This window comes from Alligator sinensis, unplaced genomic scaffold (assembly GCF_000455745.1).
Source record: "Alligator sinensis unplaced genomic scaffold, ASM45574v1 scaffold1055_1, whole genome shotgun sequence".
In the NCBI taxonomy this organism is placed as follows: Eukaryota; Metazoa; Chordata; order Crocodylia; family Alligatoridae; genus Alligator; species Alligator sinensis.
In genome coordinates this window covers 451,465-473,967 of record NW_005842170.1, presented here as the reverse complement: position 1 = coordinate 473,967, position 22,503 = coordinate 451,465, and the positions used below count along the sequence as shown (strand labels likewise).

At 40.6% G+C, this 22,503-nt stretch overlaps 1 protein-coding gene across 1 annotated transcript in view; it reads right to left on the bottom strand.

The window, feature by feature from the left end:
* Positions 1–7,585, bottom strand: part of GLRX3 (glutaredoxin 3) — a 36,219-nt gene extending 28,634 nt beyond the window's left edge. Inside the window, exon 1 of the mRNA XM_006025862.3 lies at positions 7,563–7,585. Coding sequence (XP_006025924.1) covers positions 7,563–7,570 — 8 coding nt within the window. The 5' untranslated portion in view covers positions 7,571–7,585. The remainder of the gene's footprint in view (positions 1–7,562) is intronic.
* Between the last annotated feature and the right edge of the window lie 14,918 nt (positions 7,586–22,503).

Here is a 22,503-nt window from a genome sequence, read left to right as displayed (position 1 = left end):
ACTCCGGGGTCAAGGAACCGAGTTTATTAGAGTCCTCCACCGAGAACTCAAGCGGAGCTGTGCCTGGAAAGCTGACCAGCCTACACCGCGACCACCTTGGGTGTAAGTAAATAATCTTTTCAATCAACCATTACGCCTCCGTGACTGATTCTAGCTCGAGCATACCAAACCGCGCCGCAGTTTTTTTCCAACCCCGTGTACCCGGGCTACCGGCCACAGCCTGTGTACACACAAGAGACGGGCCCGGCTCACCCCCGGCTCGCACATGGCGACCCAAATGGGATCGGGAGAGAGCTCGCACATGGCGACCCAGGCAAGATCGGAAGTCGGCCCGCACAGTCCCTAGCTTCCATTGACTGTATACCTCTTTTGTCTTTCTTAAGAGGACCATGATTTCCTTGTTTAGCCAAGAGGGCTTCCCAGCCCTTTTGCTACATTTCCTCCACATGGGAATGGACTTCCTTTGTGCTTCAAGGATCATGTCCTTTAGGAATGACCACTCTTCATGCACTCCTTTCGCCTTTGGTCCCTGGCCCCTCAGAACATTCCCTACTAGTGACCTGAGCTTGTTGAAGTTTACATTTTTGAAGTCCAAAACTTCAAGCCTGCTATCCCATTTGTCTGCCTTGTGATGGACCGTGAATGTAATGGTTTCATGGTCGCTATCGCCCAGGCTGCCCTCTATGTTTAAGCCAGTGCCACCTGCCTCCAATCACCCTCCTCACACTTCCACCAGTCCCAAGCAGCTCCTTGCAGACTGGAAGGCTGCCAGCCTGCAAAGGGAAACCCGTGTTTTCCCATGGTTTGTTCCTTTAATGGAGAAAATATGTATTTTTCCACAAACAGAAAACCTGAACCCCTGGTCATCAGTACCTTCAAACAACAAATTACCATGACTCTATCGTTACTCAGCATCTACCATTTCCCTTCCCTACCTACATCAACAAAGTTCTTCCAACTGATACCTAGAACATTCCCTGAAATGTTTCAGTTAATCAGATGCAGTATTTAAAAATCATTATGCTACAGCCAAACAGAAAACACATCGATTTGAATGTAAGCACCTCAATCAGAAAGAAATAAAATGCATTAATAACTGCAGTGACAATACATTTGGGTTTAGGAAGTAAACTGGAAGCAAAATTAAAAATTAAAGTAAAACTTGTTATATTATAAGAGCTTTGAAAATAAAAGCTTGTTTTCCCCTAGTAACATGCTGCCTTCTATTAAAGGAAAGCAAAACTAAGTACCTGCTAAAGCATAGCTATTTTCTTCTGTTTATAGTAAATCAGTCAATTTGTGCTTTTCTATCATGGACAACGCTGCTTATGCAACACTGTTTGTTACCTGACCACAAGGCACCACCACAGTTTTGTGACTGTGAATAAATTTTGAATTCACAACTTTCTGCTATAAGGTTAGATATAGTTATGATGGTCCAGAAAAATGTACAAGAGGTAAGGAGGTTGTGATATCCTTTACTGGACAAACTGCACAGCTTGGAGCGTCTTTGGACAAGCTTTCAAGCATCAAGTGCCCAAAAGTTTGCCTAACATTATACAGTTGGTTCAATAAAAGATATCACAAAAAATCCTTGCCAACTTTCTGTAGCAATTCTATACTTTCTACTAGGATTGTTTTCTTTCACTGTGTGATGATCAAGTGTGGTTCCGCTCTAGAAAAAAAATCCTAATATTGGTATATTTCTCAGGTTTTGTAATTCTATACAATATCACTTAACACAATGGTGATCTTTTCTCCAAGAGTCAGCCTTGCAAATCATTAATTCAGGAAAGCACTTAAGCACAAATCTAAGTGACTTCCTCCCAAAAAGATGCTTTTTCTGATTTGCAGCTTCAGCCGGTTTCTTTTCCTTTCATGTTCACTTCCTCACTCTCCCTCAGCTAACAAAGATTCTGCAGAGCAGTTATCCCCAAAAGCATGTTTAGAGAGTTAAGAAGAGTTACACTGGTGCAAACTCGACTTAAAATGGATGAATATGGCCTTTTATTTTTTTATTTGTTAATAGAATCAATCCAATAGTGAATAAGTCAAACTCGTGCAGAACCACTCTTCCCCCTGCAGGAGAAGAACTGATTTTCAGCAAGAGGCAATGTAATCCATAGTGCTAATTCCTTTCTATGGTATGTCTACACTGCAAAATGAAGGTGCCATTGCAGCACAGGTGGCTGCAGCATCAGCAAAGCTAGCAACCACAAAACAAGGCCTCCAGAGACCAAGCTATGCCCTTTGCTAGCTGAGGCTGAGGTTTGTGCTGCTACATCTTTATTGCTATTTTTACCCTTGGCTAGCTAGATGAAAGCTGGTACAGGTACACCTATTCTGGCTGCAATCCCACCTGCAATTTTCTGTGCAGACATACCCTTTGGGAGGCAACAAATAAGAAGGGACAAAAGCAGCATACAAAATAAGGTATGCGATAGAGAAAACAAGTCAAGCAAGTTGACCCTTCTTCATATACAAGGAGAAAACAAAAGTGAAAGCTTCATTTCTCCCTGTACATAAGAACACAAAGTTACCTTGGGAACTCTGGGCAGCAACTTTCAAGCTAAAATTATGGCAGGTTTGAAAAAGCATGATAATTTACACGCACAATGAAAAGCATCCAGTTGTTAGCTATTAAATTAAAAAAAAGAAGGGATACAAACTCTCATGTTTCAAAGCATAAAGAAACCTATGTGCGAATTTCTTCTACAGGCGAATTATTCCAGACTTGTCCACATCAGTTTTTGCCTCTTCCTTTAAAGCAGAGCTGCACAACTAAGGGTCCGGAGGCTCCTGCTCGGGCACTACTTCTCTGGCTGCTGCTACTGCCAGGATCTCTGAACTCTACCTTCCTCTTTCAACTTCCTCTTCCTGCCCTTGAGAGAGAGGCATTGGGGAACCTGCATCCAATACTGATACTCAGACCTGCTCCAATATGACTTTTCTTATGCTAAACTTAGCTTTCATATTTTTTTTGAGCAGCGTAAGTGACTATTTCTGGGGTGTTATTTGCTGATAGTCCAGTTTACACAGGAATATTAGTTCTAAACTTCTTACAGACAGTTCTGCAATATTACCCAAGTTATTAAAGTCTTCCTCCTTCAGAAACACTTTTGATATCAAATTTGAAAGACTTAAACGTTGAGATATATCCTAGAAACCCGAATCCTGTAACTGAGATCTTAGTTCTATGCAAGTTATAAAAACAAAGCATACTAAACAGCATGCAGTTATAAATTATTGTCCAATTTCCATTTTTATTTTGTAATACACAAATACTGCTACATGAAAGAACTATAATGAATTATTATAAAGACCTACAATGATTGAAAAATCTGCAGAACAGTTCTTGCTATTGCTACTACGTTAACAGTCAATATGCTCAGATTAGAATATAACATGTACAGAAAGTCAAAGGTCAGCACAAGCCTAGATGACTCTCTGACCAACTCCCATAGCCAGTGGCATTGATGTAGTTAGCCACTTCTGACTACCCATAGATACAGCTTAGTTGTCAGGGGGCAACTTTCAGCACAAGCCCAGAACAAAGATCAAACTCATAAACACAGAGCTATAAAAAGGCAGCTTAAGCTCTATACCACCAGCCTGCAATATGCAAATTTATTATACCACATAATCAAATCTGAACAAGACGTCAATCTTGACCTGACTATATAGAGTGACCCTCAGGTCTACACAAAGACACAAGAGAATCAATGCAAGTCCATGCAGTTCATCTGGGTGCTCAACCCTGTGCTCAGTAGAAGTACAAACATTTAAAGTTAAGGATATGGTGAGCCCACAGAGCAGACTAGCTACGCAGTCATGACCTTACACCCAAAGCAGAAATATTACTAAACAAAATAATTAAGTGATCCTTTTTCTCCAAACTTAATACAACTGTCTGTTACATAATCTTGTTTTCTAGAAATTCATTGCGGGAACTTAATAGATCAGAACAAACTTAACTATACAGTTGCTGTAGTCTATATTTGCAATGGCACAATGCATGTTTTCAGATTATAAGAAACCCCAGGGCCTGAGAAAGTAAAGGGAAGGAAAAAAAAAAAAAAAAGAGAGTGTGCCCTTTAATTCACTGTGTAGAAAACAATCAAAGGAAAAAAGATGTAAGGAACAATCTAGCTAGATATGCATTAGGCTCAAAGGACTATTTAATAATCTGATACACTCTCTTTTTCACTAGTCAAGCACAAGAGAGAATTCACTCTTTTCCCTAGCTGCCAAGCAGCATTTCCCATGTGTCCAATTTAAATTAATCAGTATGGTAGGGGTACATCTTATCAGATGAATGTCATCTCATAAGCAGTACAGGAGTAAGAACCACATGGTTGAGTAATTCTGGCCCCTTTGAATAGAACACCACTTATTTGATAAGACTGCCCTTGACCATAACATATCATTGCAATTTGTTTTATTTTATAACAATATGGGTTTAATGAAAATAAAAGAGCACCACCAACCTCCTACTTTACTATGAATCATTTACATAATAGTCTACTTTAACCAGTGTTACAATTAAGCTACCTTAAAATCTGAAGATTTTTAGTAAAGCCTGAGAAAATGGCAACCTAGAGTAATTCAAAACACTGGAACACACGATAGTTAATCTTAAACAAAGTAAACAGGCCCAAGGCAGGACATACTTTAACTAATTATCTATAGATAAGCTAATGTGAAAACTTATTACATTTGTCTTTGCCCTTCACAGATTCTTTTTCTCACTAAGGAAAAATAATAAAATGTGAAATACTTCATGGGTATTAGTTCTAGTATTATTTTTTTATTATTAGTCTTGTTCTTTCTGTTTAGTTTACGTAACAGGTGTTAGTTTAATTGGCAGCAGAGATGATACAAAAGTATACACTAGGCATTCCCTATGAACCTCCTTGTTATCTACTTATGGCCAAATACACAGTCTTGCTCACCCAGGCAAGGCTTCATCAAGTGGAAGTTTTGTTTCAGAGAAAACTAAAATATAAATCGTAAGCTGAAGTGAACTTCGTTTTATTGATTCCAGTTTAGCGAATGACAAAGACCTGTTCTCCAAATAAAGCATTGAAAACATGATGATTCCTACTTCCATAGGTTATCTTTTTGTTAATATGTTTGCTAGTAATATGCACTGTGTGTACTAAAATAAACTTAACTGGTATCATTTTCTTAATTTGTAAATATTTATTATTAACTGTCTGTATACACTATTATACTCCTGAACCACCATCATGAAAAATTAGAATTCATGGGGAATCTTAGATTTAATGCCTATATTATCGATTTATCACTGCTAAGTTTCTGCAACTCTGAAACCAAAATATCATTTGGAAAAATTAAAAAAATATTAAGTTTATATTCCATTCCATGAGTTACTATTACTACTGCACGCGCGCGCACACACATACACATACTCTAAGTTTACCACCCAATCCACTCCATTAGACTACTTAATTCCCAGACTTTTCTGAAACAAAGATATTAGGAAAAATCAAACAGTCCAAAACCCCATATAATCAACAGTATAATTAAGACTTAGCCCACTTTCTTTTTTTTCTGAGAGTTAAAGAGGTTCTGGATTTTTTTATGTTAACTCCTCCATTAAAAAGATTTATTTAAGAGATAGGAATTATTCATGCAATGAAGAAGCTACATACTTTTTAATGTATGTTATCTAAAATTAATTTAGGCAACCTGGATAACAAAACAAGTGACACTAACACCTTAAAGGTAAGAAAACCAGTAAAATCAATTCTGCTAATCTTACAAATATGATTCACAGAAGTTTAGGGCTGGAAGGGACCTAATGAGATCATTGGGTCCAGCCCCAATGCTCTGGACAGAAAAGACTTCTGTGGTCAAATAACCCCAGCAAGGTGTGCATCCAGTCTCCTTTTGAAGATCAGATAATGATAAAGGTATGCACAGCCCCACAGAAAAAGTCAGCAGAAGGAAGAAGTTTCAGTAAGAAAAGTGTGAAAGTCCTGTGCTCTCAAAAATCTAAAAGATTTAAAGACACACATACAACCTGCACCTCCCACCATGAGAGAGAAATATTACCAATGGCCAATACTTTGATGTGTATGATTTGGGAATGAGGTGAACAATTTCAGTCATCCATTTAAACTTCTAATTTTAAAAACTATCCCAATTGGCTATATGTTGCCAAAAAAGTTACCAAGTGAGTAGGTATTTAATTATTTGGTTCACCAAGAAAGGTTCATGAAACAGCCTCTACTCTTAAGGCACCTCAGAAAAATCACCTATAACATGCTAGTAGTTATAGGGGCCCAATAAGGCAATAATAAATAACTAGAGCTCTGATTCAAAGAATCACAATTAACTTTAAACTACTTCTATTTTTCAGCAAAGCACATGAGCACAAACTTAACTTTAAGTACCTGATTAGTCTACTGGGATTTTTCACAAGCTGAAGTTAGAAATATACAAAAAGTTCCCTCCTCCGCCCATGGGCAAGGCCTAACTTTCCAATGCTTGCTTGGGTTTCACTGTACACATGATTATGTTGGACCACAACAAAGGATCTCACTGCAAAATCAAGGCCTAGCACTTCCAATTATTAAAAGATTAAATACGTTTTAAAGACCTCTTTGGTTATGATTAGTAAGAAGATTAGTTACCTTTGTTCAGCGTCTGTTTCTCTAGTTCTTTTCACATTTAGTTTCTCAACTGACAGTTGAATGCTACACTGCTTGGACCGCAAACCTGTACAGAGGTGCTGATTTAAACCTTCTCCCCTTCTCTGGGTCAGGGAAACATCTCTTATGATGAGGTGTATCGAACTTGATTTGTAAAATTTCTCCTACTGTCTATGTCCCAGAAACAAACTGAAGGAAGATGTGGCCCATTCTACGATACTTAATAAATAAAAGTTGTTTTAAAAAACACAACCCCCGCCATCCCTCCAACCCCCCCCCCAACAGTATTACACAGAGACAGACACACAATCTTGTTTGAATGGAAAGTATCTATTTTAAAAATGTCCAGCAAATTTCTCAGAGTTTAGGAAGAGGAGGTGAAACTTGTTTGAGTCTCTGGTTCACGAATACAACCGTACTAGGCCCACTGACTATATGAATGGATACAGCCTCATTTTGGCATTAACTTTAAGGGTTCACTAATATAAATACTGGGTAAAGGCACAATTCATTTACTATGGAATAAATCAGCTTCACTCCTTAGGAAAAGTGGAGTGGGAACACCATGCACAGCCTTGCCGAATTTAAGTCACTGCACTCTGACGTAAAAGTCTCCTTCAGAAAACAAGGTGCAACTGGGTACCAGTCATATGCCCAATTACTGCAGGAAGTCAGCCCAGACGAGCTGATCATGTCTTTGCTCCTTATTACAGAGGGAGCTTCCTAGAGAATAAAATCCAGGGTATGTCACTCCATATCAATCACGCTGTGTGTCCACATGCACAAACCAGCAGCACTTTTACTTCCCCCTCCCAGAAATCCCCGACAACTCCTCAAAAACGAAAGCAGCACCACGAACCCCTGTTGGACCCCCAGTTTACATACCTGGGCATAAAAAACACCTGTCTGTAAAAAAGATGCAAATGCTTCCATTTTTTTTTTTTAAACCTGTTTTTTAAAACAAGAGCATCCCCTCCCAAGCGCTGCAGCCCCAGACATGGCAGCGAAACCTCAAATAAAAAAAAAAAAAGTCAGAAAAACAAAGAAACCAAGCAAAACAATCAACATAAAGTGGGTTTGGAAAGGATTTCCACTTCCCTCAGCCACCAAGTTGCTCCAGGGGTTGGTTTGACTGCATGTGCAAGGAAAGGCAGGTGCAGCAGGGCAGGCAGGGTGTAAAGCGCGAGGAAGCGACCTGCCCCAGAGTGGAGCAGGGAACAAAACCGGCCCTTCCAGCTCCCACATGAGGATGCCTCGAGCCCTCTCCCCGCCGCTCATGAACTGCAGGCCTCAGGAGGCCAAACCCGGCACTGGGGGCGGGTGGCACCGACAGGCGTCGCCTTTGCGTCGCCACAGAGGCGCTGAGCGCCCCACACCCCGCACCACCACCCACCACCCGCCGGGGGAGCAGAGCAGAGCACTGGGCCCCGGTCCCGCCCGCGCTCGTGCCTCCCCTCAGCCGGTGGGCGGGGGGTCGGGGTGGGGCTGAAGCGGACCGGCCCGCCCCCATGGCTGTGGCTGAGGCTGGGACCGGGACCGGGAGGGAGCGCGGGCGGCGCCTGCAGCACGTGTGTCTGCGCGGCCCAGCCAGGAGCGGCCCCGCCCCGCGCATGCGCACCGTGCCTTCCTCTGCCGCGCGGTGGGGGTTTGCTGCTCATTGCCCGCCTTCCCGGGCGCGGGAGCCCCCCCTCTCCCCTGGGCAGTGTTGACTTTCTCGGGGGCTCCCTGCTCGTGTTAAGGCCAAGCGAGCTGCACCCATGTGCATGTTGCAGCCGGAGTTGGTTAGTCAAGGATATGAAGCTGAGAGAGAGAGAGGAGGAGACCTGGTCCGGGCAGTGCATCTCCCTTTCCACAGAGGCATTTTTTTTTTTCATGCTATGGATACTATCTGCTTTGGCAGCACAGTATACTAGTATTTCTAGACAGGTTTCCCTCGCTTTATGCTGTACATGTGTTCCTGGAAAACGGCGCATAACTTGAATTTGCACAGAGGGAACAGATAAAAGATACCGGATTCACCCAAAGAACCTTGTCTGCCACAGAGGGAACCCGCCTTGCAGTGTAACGAATAGGGACACGGGCGGCTGAGCTTCTAGTAAATATGCTGGGTGGCCACATATTGACAAGCAGCAACCCGCACCCTTATTTTCATCCCGGCTCAAGCGTTCCTAGGCCGAGCAGAAAATTATACAGGTTTCCCTCGCTTCATACTGTAAACACGTTCCTGAAAAACGGCACATAACTTGAATTCGCCTAGAAGGAACTCACTTTGCAACATAACAAATAGGGATAGGTTGCAAGACCTCGACTGTCCTGACCCCCAGACCCACATCTACCACTTTTACAAGACAATTTCGGTACTCCCCAACAGCGGACAGTTCACACAAGCACAGGATGGTGGTGAACGTTACCATCACGGGGATGGCGACTACAAAAACGTGTTGCAGACAACAGGCGAGGAGCACGGACGGATCCACACCGGAGACTGTATTTTGGTGCACAACACTCCCACAACGCACCACACAAAGCAGCTGACTGCGGGCTTCCACCACACCGCATACGCGTGAATTTACCTCGCATATCACGGATTTTTGTTATAAACAGGGTCATCGCAAAAGAGCAAATTCTCTCATACAGAACCCGCATAAAGTGAGGGAAACCTGTTCCAGGAAACACCACTTTGTTCATACCAGTTGACATAAGAGACCACATGGGAAGATACACCAGCACACCGCTATTGCTTTGAATTCACACTTCGGCTTTACCTAGTACAGGCTTCCCTTGCTTTATGCGGGTTCTGTATGTGCGCATTCGCTCTTATGCGATGACCCTTTTTACACCAAAAATTTGTGATATGCGAGGTAAATTCACTCTTATGCAATCAGCTGCTTTCTGCGGTGCGTTGTGGGAGTGGCGTGCACCAAATATAGAGTCTCCTGTGTGGATCTGTGCTCCTCACTCATTGTCTGCAACACGTGTTTCTGTAGTTGCCATCCCCATGATGGTAATGTTCACTACCACCACCAGGTGCTTGTGGGAACTGTCTGCTGTTGGGGAGTACCGAAATTGTCTTGTAAAAGTGGTAGACGTGGGTCTGGTGGGGGTCAGTACAGTTGAGGTCTTGGAAGATGTCCCTATTTGTTCCACTGTACAGCGGGTTCCCTCTGCGAATTCAAGTTGTGCACTGTTTTCCAGGAACGCATGTACAGCATAAAGCAAGGGAAACCTGTATAATTTTCCACTCAGCCTAGGAACACTTGAGCCGAGATGAAAATAAGGGCACAAGTTGCTGCTTGTCAATATTTGACCGCCCAGCATCATTATTAGAAGCTCAGCTGCACACACCCTTACTGGACTCAATAAGGGTTTTCTCCAAACAGGAGGCTTGAAGCAAATATACAAAAATATTATTCCATCCTTTCAGTGGCAAGAAATGCTGGTGTTGATTTCCCATGTGGACCAACTAAGGGACCTGCATACTGCATTTCCAAATAATAGCAAGGCTACGCAAAATGATACCTCTTAGCCCTGAAAAATGTTATAGAACACCATCTATTGAGAATTTTTTACATAAAATACTAGATCTTATACTAGATCTAGATAAAGTTCTAGATCTTAAAACTCCACAGGCAAATGACTACTGTCTTTTTTCAAAGCGCTCCTGTTTAGCAAGGGTATGAACTGTCAACATGGCACCCAGCATTCAGACAGGTCTTTTACAGTAAAATCACATCTATTTAACTACTTTGGCAGCATTTGCACCCATGGAAGAATGGGCTGTTATGGAGGTTGTTTTATTTCACCTCATTATTTTACTGTGGTCTGAAAAAGGTGTTTATTAGACACAGTGTACAGTTTCTGTAGTTCATTTGTCAGTCATTTGTGGCACATTTCACTAACATCAAGAAATATATTGCCAAGGTTCCAAAGCATAAATCTAAAACTAATTCTCTTGAATAAAATAATAAACCTATTTTTATTAAGGATCCAGATGCTTTTACCTATTGGTTAGTAATGCTTGTTCTCACTGTCTTCTAACTATCATCCATCCAAGTACCACTTGAAAGTTAGCAAGTGCAGATAATCTGATGACTAAAATTCTGCAACTTTATTTGAGAATGAAGTAAAATAAAATGCTTCTAAATACATTTCTAAACAAAGATACTCAACAAAGCAATCTGTGCTATATATGAAAGCAACACTGGCAACTACTATTTAATGTTAAAAAGATGGTTGTTTACAACATTGTTAAATGAAGCCAAATAAAGCCACTTTAAGCCCCCCCCATATCTTTAATAATTTGGATGAAGTTTTTCTGAATTTCCCCATGTAGATGAACTGCGAAGTTACATCTTCACTAGAGAAAATGTTGTTAGTTACCATATGTTAGCTAATGTGAGTTACACAACCTTTTCCTAGCAGAAAAAGGCCTCAAGAGCAGCATCCAGACGAGCACAGACATGCAGTGTGTGGCACCGCAGACCCATCTCTGGTGCCACACACCACACATGCAGGCGATCCCTGCAATGCTGCCTTGGGTCAAAAAACCCACACCTTAAAAAACTGGGGTGGTGCATGTGGCAGAAGTGCATGCCACCCAAAATTGGAACCTAGCCTGCCAGAGCCATGCTCCAGCTGCCAGCCAGGCTCCCAGGAGCACTGCAGCTGCAGCTCCCCAAAAGCCCCCAGAACCCCAGGTAAAACTGCTGGGGCCACCCAGGGTAACCTGCCACACGTCAGAGAGCACATGGCATGGGCACAAGGTGTTCTGCTGCTTGTCCCCAGAGAAACAAATGTCTGGGCTCATGTGGACGCGGCTGAGTCCAATTTAGAGTAATTTACATACTGAGGAGAGGGAGACAGATGTCAATGATGTCATTTTAGACTGTTTTAGATTTATAGGAGTCACAAAGACTCGCACGCATCAAAATTTACCCTGGGATTAGGACTCTGCAACTGAAAAGGGGAATGCAAGATAATACTATGTATATTTTACTCTTGTATAATCATCCACTTCAAAGTAGTGCCAGGAATGCACCCTCTCAAATCAGCAGGAGCAATCATAGTATAATGTAAAAGCAGGTAATTTAAATTATGCCCATAAGGGTAGACAGCTCTTAAAAACTGAACAAAGTTTGATAGGCAATATTTTTTTCCTAGAATTCATCATTCATATCAGGTTGTTGTCCAAAACCTACATATTACCATTTCCCTTCATATTTTCTAAGCTAGTCCATTGAAATACATCAGATAGAATGTCAACCACAAATTAGATTTTCACTCCTAATGCTCACTGGCCATAAATATGCAGTTGTTACAATTCATGATCCCAGAGCTAGGATTACCCCTTGTGATGAGGAATCATGTTCTGAGGAAATGAAACAAGGTCTTAAGAGTGAATATTTTAGTTTTGCTTTCTCCAATTACACTTATGTGCTTGCAGTGCCTTTAGAGGAAATAAAAATCCTAATCCTGATAAAAGTTAAGCAAACTGAAGTATACACATAATGTACACACCATGTACTAAAGAAAGTTTTCTGAGGTCATCTTTTTAAATGTCACTTACAATCTTCATAAAACATTAATATATTGCCTGAAATATGAACAGAAATGTACTCCTGTTTTATGCATTTGTAGGGAGAGGAAAATCCAGCCCACTGAAAACAGATTCTGCCATAGGACTATCTTCATACTTCTTTAATTTTTCCTTACTCAACAAGGAAACTTACTCTGTCAGTCACTTTTGGCTGACTTTATAAAGCAGCACGTGAGAGTTTTACTTGCATATTCTGCTAAACAGTGTTCAGTACAGACCTTGGAAAATACACATTTACAAATACAAAGTGCAAGTATTTTGTATTTTACAGAAAGACCTTCTACTATTGCAATGTCTAATATAATACATACATATTTTATTAATATGACTCACTAGAAGAAAAAAACAGATACAGTATATGATGTACTGAATGTGTACACTGTCCTATACATCACCCAAGACATAAAATAATTTAGAAAAAAGGTTGCCTGTATGGTTTTAAATTACACCAAAAATCAAATCTTAAGTCATAAGACAGGTATTGTAGAAACAGATCATTTCTGATTGTTCACCACAACAGTTAAATCTCAATTTACTATATTTAAGGTAAAATTATTACTATTGTACAAATTACATTATAATAGATGTAGGCCCTGCTCCTGCAAAGACTTGCCTGACATGCTTACTTTTAAGTGTTCCCAATTTGTTTCATGGTAATTACCCCTAAGCACAATATTAAGGACCTGATGCAGGACGTGATAAAAAATATCTTGCATTCAAAAGCTTGTCTGACTGTATCCCAACCACGCAGTTTTTCCAGTAAAAGATATCACCACAAAAATCCTTACCTTTTGCATAATTCCTCAACTATCATGGCTGCAATACAACTCTGACATCAGAAACGTAAGTGTGCATGCACATACGTACACACACACACACCATGAAAGTCCATCCATACAGGTTTGTGATTTTACAGGAAATGAGTGGCACAATCAAAAAAGTTTTAATGAAATAGAAAAAATATCCAGTAATTTTTTTAACATTCTTTACTGTTGAATAATGTCTTCAAAGTTACTATTCCATTAAGCCTTTTCATCACAAAGAAGAAATAAACAAGTTATAAAAATAAATAAACCTAAGAACAATGCATAAAATTTTGTCTGATAAGCTGATTTATTTTGGTTATAACAACTTAAAAAATCTTAACTAGCAACTTGTCCTCTAAGCTAGATAAGTTCTTTCAACAGATATAAGCAGACTTTATTTTAATTAGTAGGTCCTGTGAAAACCTTAACAGATAGAGCTAAAAGCATATAAGCTCATACCAGCAGCTGTTTTATGACCATTTAAAAAAAGGCATTTAACCCTGTAGAATAGCTTGGGACCAAAATTGAGGGCATTAATAATAACACAATATATGACCCCACAAACAAATCTGTGTAGTAATGGTGAACTATCATTCCCTTTTAATCGTATAAAACTGAACAAGGACACCCTCTGTTACTACCCCTGTTTTATTTAGTCATTGAACCTTTTATGGAAACAATGATGAGTTTCAAATTACAGAAAAGAAATATGATTTATGCAATAAAATCATAATGTGTTATTATAGTCCAATTAACTCTTGCTGTTTGCTTCATAATCTGGTTGCTTATTCTTCAAATATAACTACTGGCCAATATTTGGTTAATGAACTGAGTTAAACAAATTTTTGTAGAATTTGAACCTGAGATGATAGCCCAATTTCTTTTGAAATCACCCCAAAATGGAATAAATGTGTATCTGTGCTGACATACTCTTAAATCTAAGGACTATTCCAAAATTAAACATTAACCCCATGCTATTAAATTTTAGGAATGAATCTCATAATAATTATAAGAAGGATGTTGTTTCTCAAAATAAATATCATCCCCAGTCTCCTATGTCAATTGCAACTGTTTCAGAGAATTTAAAACCTCATTCTTTAATAAGCTTCACAAGACCTTTTCAAGGTTCATTTGGCAGGCAAAAAACAAGAATTGCCGTTAAAAATGTATAGGCCCATTGAGACATAGGAGAACTAAATCTCCCTAACGTTAAGCTATATTTCTGGGCATCCCATATGGAGTATTTGGCAGCATGGTCCCAGGGAAACCCAAGGATTCAATGGCTCCAGATTGAACAACAGGCAGCAGGCCAAATTAATCTGGCAAACCTCCCATAGCGCCCAGCTGATCTACTGCTCACCTCAAGTTGTGCAGAACCCCATTATAGAAGCAGTATCCAAATCTAAGCTAACGATACAAAATAGTTTAAATTGCTAAATGGGCAGTCGCTCAAGAATGTAGCACTTTTTTCTCTAAACTTGTATAATTTAGTCAGTTTACAAAAGTCTGTGTATTCAAAACATTTACTAATACTAATATTCGAGTGCCTTTTGGAGCACTCAAACCATGTATTTCTAACAGAAAGGTTTTATTTAATAATATTCTGGCAGGGAATTCCCCATTAAAATGAACACAATTAACCATAATTCTAGTTCTGTATATCCCCTGGAATCACTATTTTTATATGGGACAAAGGAATATATTTACTTAGGCTAGTAGGCCTTGACACCACTTTCTTGACGCAACACTAGACAAAGCTGTAACAATGGACAGAGGATATATGATGCCAGTTTCCAGAGACAAGAGTAGATACAAGCCCTGATGGGAAACTGATGATGGTCTGGTTAAAAATTACTCTAGAAAGCAGATACATTATTTTGTACAAAGACATTTTTCTCTGTACATATAACAAAATATGTAACATTGTAATACATAACAAACTATGTGGCTTTCAGGGAGAAAACTGTAGCAATCTTATTTATTTATTTTTTACTTTACCTGGTTACATATTGTTCCTATAGGTCTGTAACATGGTGAGAGAAATGGGCAAAGAAGGGTAAGCACAGAAAGTGCTTTACAAATGGGTTGAAGGAGGTGTCAGAGAGGCAAGAAAGGAGACATTCAGTACAGTCATCCACCCTAGCGATCTTCAAAAAAACATCTTGATGGGGTCATCTGATCCCAGCAGTCTTTGCTGCCCAAGTGCAGGGGGACTGGCCCCAATGATCTGTAAGGTCCCTTCCAGCCACTAACAACCATGAAACTATGAAACAGTGAAAAATGGGTATGACAACAGGGAATGAAATAACTTTTGTTGACAAAACAAGAAGTCAAGATCTTTATGGAATAAGAAAGCCATAACTGGAAATGGCCTGTGATGGATGTGTGATACAAGATAAAACTGGTCAAAGAAGATTCTTTGGGTGAAGATGTGGGTCTGGGAATCTGGCAAGATGATATTGCTGTTAACAGTGACAGAAAAGGGGAGAGATGGGGAGGTTCTGAAAAGAAAAGCCAGGATTCACCTTTAGATATGGTGGATGAAACCCTGGCTCCACTGGAAACAATTTGAATTTTGACATTGAATTTAGGAAGATGAGAGTTTTACCCATATGTTGAAGCTTCTGGTGAAACATAGAATGAAAGAGTCAATTTAAGATGCAGAACTGGTTAGCAGTACTACAGCAAAGGTAGTGCCAGCACTGCACTGGTACCAGGTATCCTAGTGCAGGAGGCACCAAATCAAATGGAATTAATGTTACATATTAGCATGTAGGGAGGCGCTCTGCACATGACACGCACCAGGAGCCAAAATGCCTGGTTACGGCTCTGCTGGTTAGAGGGAGACAGATCAGATGGTGAGAGGAAGATTTGTCAGTTCTCAGACTAAAATTAATAATTGAAGACATGGGAGTGGATTAAACCAACTAGAAAACATACAATGCACTGGAACCCATGGAAAAGCTAGTTGAATAGATAAAGGGCTATTTTCATCAGCAACAATAAAAATGGGGTGGCTGCTACAGAAAGGCTATGTGGTGGGGCTAAGATCAAAGATGGAGCAATGCTCTTTCAAGATAGAATCTAGTAGGATTTAAGTAAAAATGTGTCTCATGACAAGTCTATCAGAGCTTTCTTTAACATCAAAGCATAGAGACATAAATCCTCCAGTTACTCAAAAGTGCACAAAACATCCCAATCAAGAGAAATCAAATACTTTTGGACACAGTGTAATTTCTCTTTTAATGCAGAAAAGCACAGAGTCCTCCAAATGGACCTCATAATAGTCTTCAAAGACAAAGGACTTTTTGTGAGTTTAGCAGCTGTAGAGATAGTTGATAGTCTGTAGGTGGCATCAGCAGCCTCTCAAGATTAAGGTAAATCCCTATTTCTTTGCTGGAGATTGCCTTATCAAATTACCTGCAAAGGAGAAATTTTAGGATTAGTACCCAAGACACTGACCAAAACATTTGCCTTGATCTTTTTCTGTCTTAGGAAATTAATGTCTGTTAGCTGGAACAAAAAGAAAAGTGGACAACATAGATATGAAAACTCACCCAACGTAGTAAGAGCAATGAAATGAAAAGCAGTTTTTTTATGCATAAATATTGTAACTCTGAACTGTATTGCTGTATTATCCCCTCCTGGCACATGTCCAGCCTACTTTACCATATGCCTACTTTTCTTCATTCCTAATACAACATAAGCTTAAATCCTGATTATGGTTTACTAGTTTCAGTTTAATACCTGACATGCCCTGTATTGAAGGTACTATACACTCAATTTATGCTCAAGAGGAGGGCAGAGAAAGTGCTTCAGGGACGTCCTCAAGGCCAACTTTAAAAAATGCGACATTGATGTCAACTCATGGGAGACTATTGCCCAGGTCCACCCCAAATGGAGAAAGAGTGCTGAAGGGATCTCAGCACTTTGAAACTTGACAACAACAATGGGAGGTGGAAAAGTAGGAGTGGCAGAAACAGTGTGTCACAGAACAAATCAAAAATCCAACCACCCACCCCACACAGAAACACAGGTCCATGCTGCAGTACAGTCTATCAATCCCAGAGGGGCCTCATCAGCCATCTTTGGACACATAAATAAGACAATCACACAAGACAATCATCCTCAGCTGTGAGGGATTGCTGAAGAAGAGATACTCAGTTTGCAGGGGCACTGGCTTAACGATTTAGTATCTCTCTTCTACCCATAAGTTCTTTGTTGCTATAATGTACTGCATCATGTTCATATCTGTCAGTACTGAAAAAAGTATCCACGTGATCTATATCCTATGTTTGTTATTAAATCTTACAATTACAGTGTTTGCAGTTTTACCTAAAGCCAAACAATACTAACTGTTGAGCAATTAATATTGTTTTCATTTTACAAGGTCAACCCCCTTCCTGTAGATAGGTTGCTGCAACTTTCTAAGGTACTTCAAAAGGGCATGATGTTTATGTCAAGCCCCATCCCACTGGAAATAAACTTTTTTTTTACCTGGCAAAATACTCATCAATGGAAAGAAATTACAGTTAGGTATTATTTAAACTTAATTTCACAATTGGTAAGTCAGACCAGCCTTTTTCAAATGCAACTCCTTTTTTAATGCAGCTGACGTTTTCCAAAACTTGCACCTGCTCAAAGGAAATCCCTTGCTACATGTTGACACATTTAGATAGATGCATCACAAAATGCACGTTCCTCATATGATATCCTATTGTTCTAAACATGTAAATATAAATAGAGAGCCAGTTAACAATGCCAATTGTACTGGCAAGAAATGTAAGTAGGCTCTGGGGGCAATGTGGCAGAGTCATTTGAAAATAATTAAATAACTCTGAATTGATGTGGATGGATTTGGGTTTGGTTCAAACACTGAAAGGACTCATGCTTCAGATTTTCTGGATTGCACAGACTTGGCATTATTTTTCTGTAAAGCACATTTCATGATAAATTTTAAAAAATGTGGATTTTTTTAGATGCATCTTAAAGCTCAAAGAGCAGAACAGAATGTATGTCGTCTGTAGACCTTACTAGATCCTTCATGGAGAACAAGATCTCAGTTACTAAAGTTAGGTACCTGTATAACTCAACAGGTGAGAGTTTCACTCAAAAGAGCAGGGGAGGCAAGGAGCCAATTCAGGAAATTAATCTGTGATGGCCTCAGTCCTACACAATAAAAACAGTCAATAGATTGCTCTAATTTACATCTTGGATTTATAATCCCCAATATAGCCAGTAGGTAACATGTATAGCTGGGCTCCCATTATCTTCCTGTTAATAAAATGTCCCTTTCCTCTCCAACATGCCCTATATTGAGGAAGAGATGTTTAGTGTAAAAGTCCTTTCTGTCATCTCTTCAAGATGTGGGGAGTTCTCCACCACTAAAAGGATTTCCTGCTGACTGCTATTGGCCAGAATCTAAACATTTTGCATTACCTGACCAAAATCCAAGGGCTAGATCTCAGTGTGGACTGATGTCTTCAGTGTGCAGTTTTCACTAGCACTCATTTGATGAAGACCACTGTAACTATTGAAAAGCCAGGAGATAGCATTGTTCCAGAATTAGCAATTTTCCATGTAGAATTTTCCAGTGACTTGAATACAAGTTATAAACTCATCCTATGGATTTAAGGAAGAATAAAATAGACAAAATTACCATGTGGAACTTAAATCTCTGATGCATCTAGGAACGTTTCTTAGATCCACTGAAGAATGAAGTCCTATTTCCTTCTTTATAACAACGGGATAGGAAGAGTAGCATTACTAAAAGCTCTTCAATGAAGCATATAATTGGGGAATGGAAACTACTTCATCCCTTAGCAATATTTCATTAAAAGAATAGCTAAAGAGAGAAAGAAAAGTGGAGCCAGAAAGTAACAAGGACTGAAATTGAAGAAGGTATCCTTTCTGAATAATTTCTAGGTCCTGTTGATAAGAAGCAGCTCTACTCTATGCCACCAGGAAGAAAGAAAAGAAAATTGCTATGAAAGGTCAGGAAATGTGATCATTTACTATAGAGGTTTTCCACCTTTTTTAAGAGTGTACCCCTTCTGGGTACACTTCTGGTGGAGCAGGGGCAGTGGAGGTAGCGGCAGCTGGAATTAGAGTGGGGGGGTGCAGCTTGCATGCAGCGACTCATTGCAGTGGCAGCCATCGCATGCAAACTCCCATCACCACCCCCCCCTTCGCCCCCCGCTGCATCTGGACAGCCGGGTGGCACCTGTGCAGCCCACAGAGGGGAGCTGTGCCCTCACCCCCTCCCCAGCTCTGCTCCTGGGAGGTGGCAGCGCAGGGTGGTGGGTGGTGACACTCCATTCCCCCCCACCCACATGTACCTCCTAGCCCCTTTCCAAGTACCCACTGATCTACTACATTGACAGGTGGACTCGCTGCTACCTTATCATACTTGGAAGATGCTCTGGCCAACACGGCAGCAGGGAAAATGAGCACTTTGACTTTTCCATGTTTCCATGAAGTTTAGTGGAGAAAGGCCATTTCCTGAAGCTGTTGAGACTGCCTCCCCGTATTACTGAGATGTGTATCTAAATGGAGCAGATCTTCAAATGATGATGGTTAACATACTCAAGGATTTTAAGATGAAACATGTGCCTATCATGTCAAATCAAAATCATCATGCTGCAACCAAGAGAGATGCTATTGTTAAGTATTGTGGGTAATGAAAACCCTTAAAATTATCTATGGCCCCTGCTCTTAGTTTTCCAATTTTGCCTTTCAGACTAGGAGATGCAGTTTCCTTCACTGCATCCTTGCTTGCCAATTAAATGTCCCTGTTAGAGATGGACACAATGATTCTGAAAAAAAACCCTGAAAACAGCTCAAACATTTTCTTGTCTGTGATAAAGTCTGTAGGAAGCACAATAAAAACACCTGGACTTTACTCCCTTGCTGCACTGGTGTTTTGTGTGCCAATTAATTTGCTAACATTTTGTGGGAGAGGTTTGTTCCTAACTTCAGAAAAAAAGAGTAGTTACTGAAGTAGTTATGCTTAATGACTTCAACTTCTATCTTGTTGTTCTGAGATGGCTTAACTTTTACTGCTGTTGATAAAAAAGTGGTAATAAAATATACCATGCAAATAAAACCAAGGTGGATGGCAATGTATCTTTTATGATGCTTTCTTTAGTCTGTGCATAAATAGACCAAGGCTTTTACTTTTCCCTGATAACTTTTCTTACCTTATTTTGTCATCTGGTATGTCACTTATAACCCTTTTTATTTTTACCTCATACATCAATCACATTTCCACATGGGGTTTGTTCTTTGGTGTTATAGCATTACCCAAGCTTGGAGGCACAAAAATTAGATTATAATTTATACTAAACCCCATATACACACGCACATATTCACACTCAGTCATACACAGACCATCTTTTAAAATTTCTAGTTTAACAAAAGCAGTGAAATCCAAAGTCAGTCTTCAAATCCCATCCTCAATTCAACATACTGTCCCACACCATTGCAGAACTTATGGTAACAGTATATAATATCATCCAGGGTTTTAAAGCCACTGCAATGACATTTCAGGCTCAGCCTTTAAGTCATTTATTTGTAGTGGTTTAAGGAAGGCTCTGAAAGTTATAAAACACATATATTAGTAATTTTATATAAATCAAAATTATCATAATGGGCCCAATCCTCCTCTCACTGAAGCCAATGTCAGAGTTCCCCTTAAATTCAGTGAAAGCAGAAGTAGGTCTGATGCCTGACAGCGGAGAGTAATTCATAACTGCTGATTTGGGATCTGTTGTAATTCATTATTATAAGGAGACATATATTATGAAGATGGAGATAACCTATTTTGTGTTATGTGGGCACGTGTCATAGAAGTGAACAAATACAGATAAATGCATTTAAAATGTTTAGAAAAGCTCCATTTGTTTTAAAACTGCTTTAAAAGTCAGGCCGACACTGTACATCAGCTCTGGAAACGCACAGTTAAAAACATAAGCATTCTGAGTTACAGGCACATCAATTACCTTGAAAATAAAAGAACAATAAGCCTGACGCTGCTTCCATTTAACTCAGTGACAGAAGTCCCATTTGACTTCTGATTCAGTGCAGAGTCGCTCAGTTTGAAGTACTTCAATTCAAAACAGTGCTCTGCCAACAACTTTCAGGAAGAAAACCAAACAAACATCCAGTAGGAGATAAAATGTCACCAGATCAGAACTGCAATGCTTGGTAAAACATGCATGCAGCTGAACTTCTGGCAGAGGAAGCCTACAGATCTCAGGCCTCTTAGGAAATGAGAAACTACATTCCCAGTAACATACGTAGAGGCTACACCCTGCTGTGACAACCCAGCTGAGGGACAGTGGAAGTCCTAAGAGACGGCAGAGCTTGCTCTCAGGGTCCAAGGTTTATTTTTCATTTCTACAGCTCACCAGAGACCTGGTTCCTCCCTTCAGTGCCACACCAGGAAACGGGATTTTTTCAGCCAGCCGGCAGGCCTCCTGCTCTAGCAGGGGACCCTCTAAACCTGGAGAAACACCATGACCACTAAGATGGTTTTCCTACTGGCAGGGGATAACCGCTTTTCTGGCAAGGGGTAGTACTCAGGTGGAGGTAAAGCATAGTTAGTCTCCCACTTCCACTTCTTTCCTGAATCGCTTCACGGAAGAACTGCTCTTCTGGTGTGGTTCAGTACCCACTGAGGTGCAGTGGCTTTAAGCCTAGTTCATGGAAGTGGGGCATCTCCTCCCTAGCTTGCTCTGAGGGCCTTATAGCTAAAGGCAAGCAAACCTCGGGGGCATCCAAACCCCAAGCCTCGAGCCTTGAGCCTGCAAGTACGATGCCTGCCAAAGGTTTTGGAAGCATCTGAAGTCCCAGGTGCGGTTGAAGGATGTTTGATGGATGTTTGCAGGCCATTTATGGTGCTGGACTCCTGAATTTGGAATTAGTTTGGGCTAATTTGGCCTCGGATACAAATTATAAAACAAACAAACTTCCACTTCCAGTGGGAAGATCTTGGCTATACACCCACTGTATGGAAATGGGACACTCCTCCCTAGCTTGCTCTGGGGGTCATACAGCTGACCGCAAGCCAAACTCAGGAGCATCCGAACCCCAAGCTTCTGGCTTGGGCCTGCTGAAGGATATGGGAACATCCGACGCCCCCAGTGTTTGCCGGTAGTAAGGCCACATTTGGTTCTTGAATGACTCACGGATTTGAAATTGATTTGGCTTGGCACCCCCAAACATTTTCCTTTAAAAAAAAAATAAATAAATACAAGTCCGGATTTCATTCATGTGCTGGAGCGCCCAGCCCGTTTGCGGGCGCAGAGTGGGTCAAGTCGGCTCTTACAGGCCGCCCCGGCCGGGGGACACTGGAGCACAGGCCGGGGCCGCAGCGCCGCCCCCTTGCACCGCCCAGCCCGCCCTCGGCTCGCCGGAGGGGACC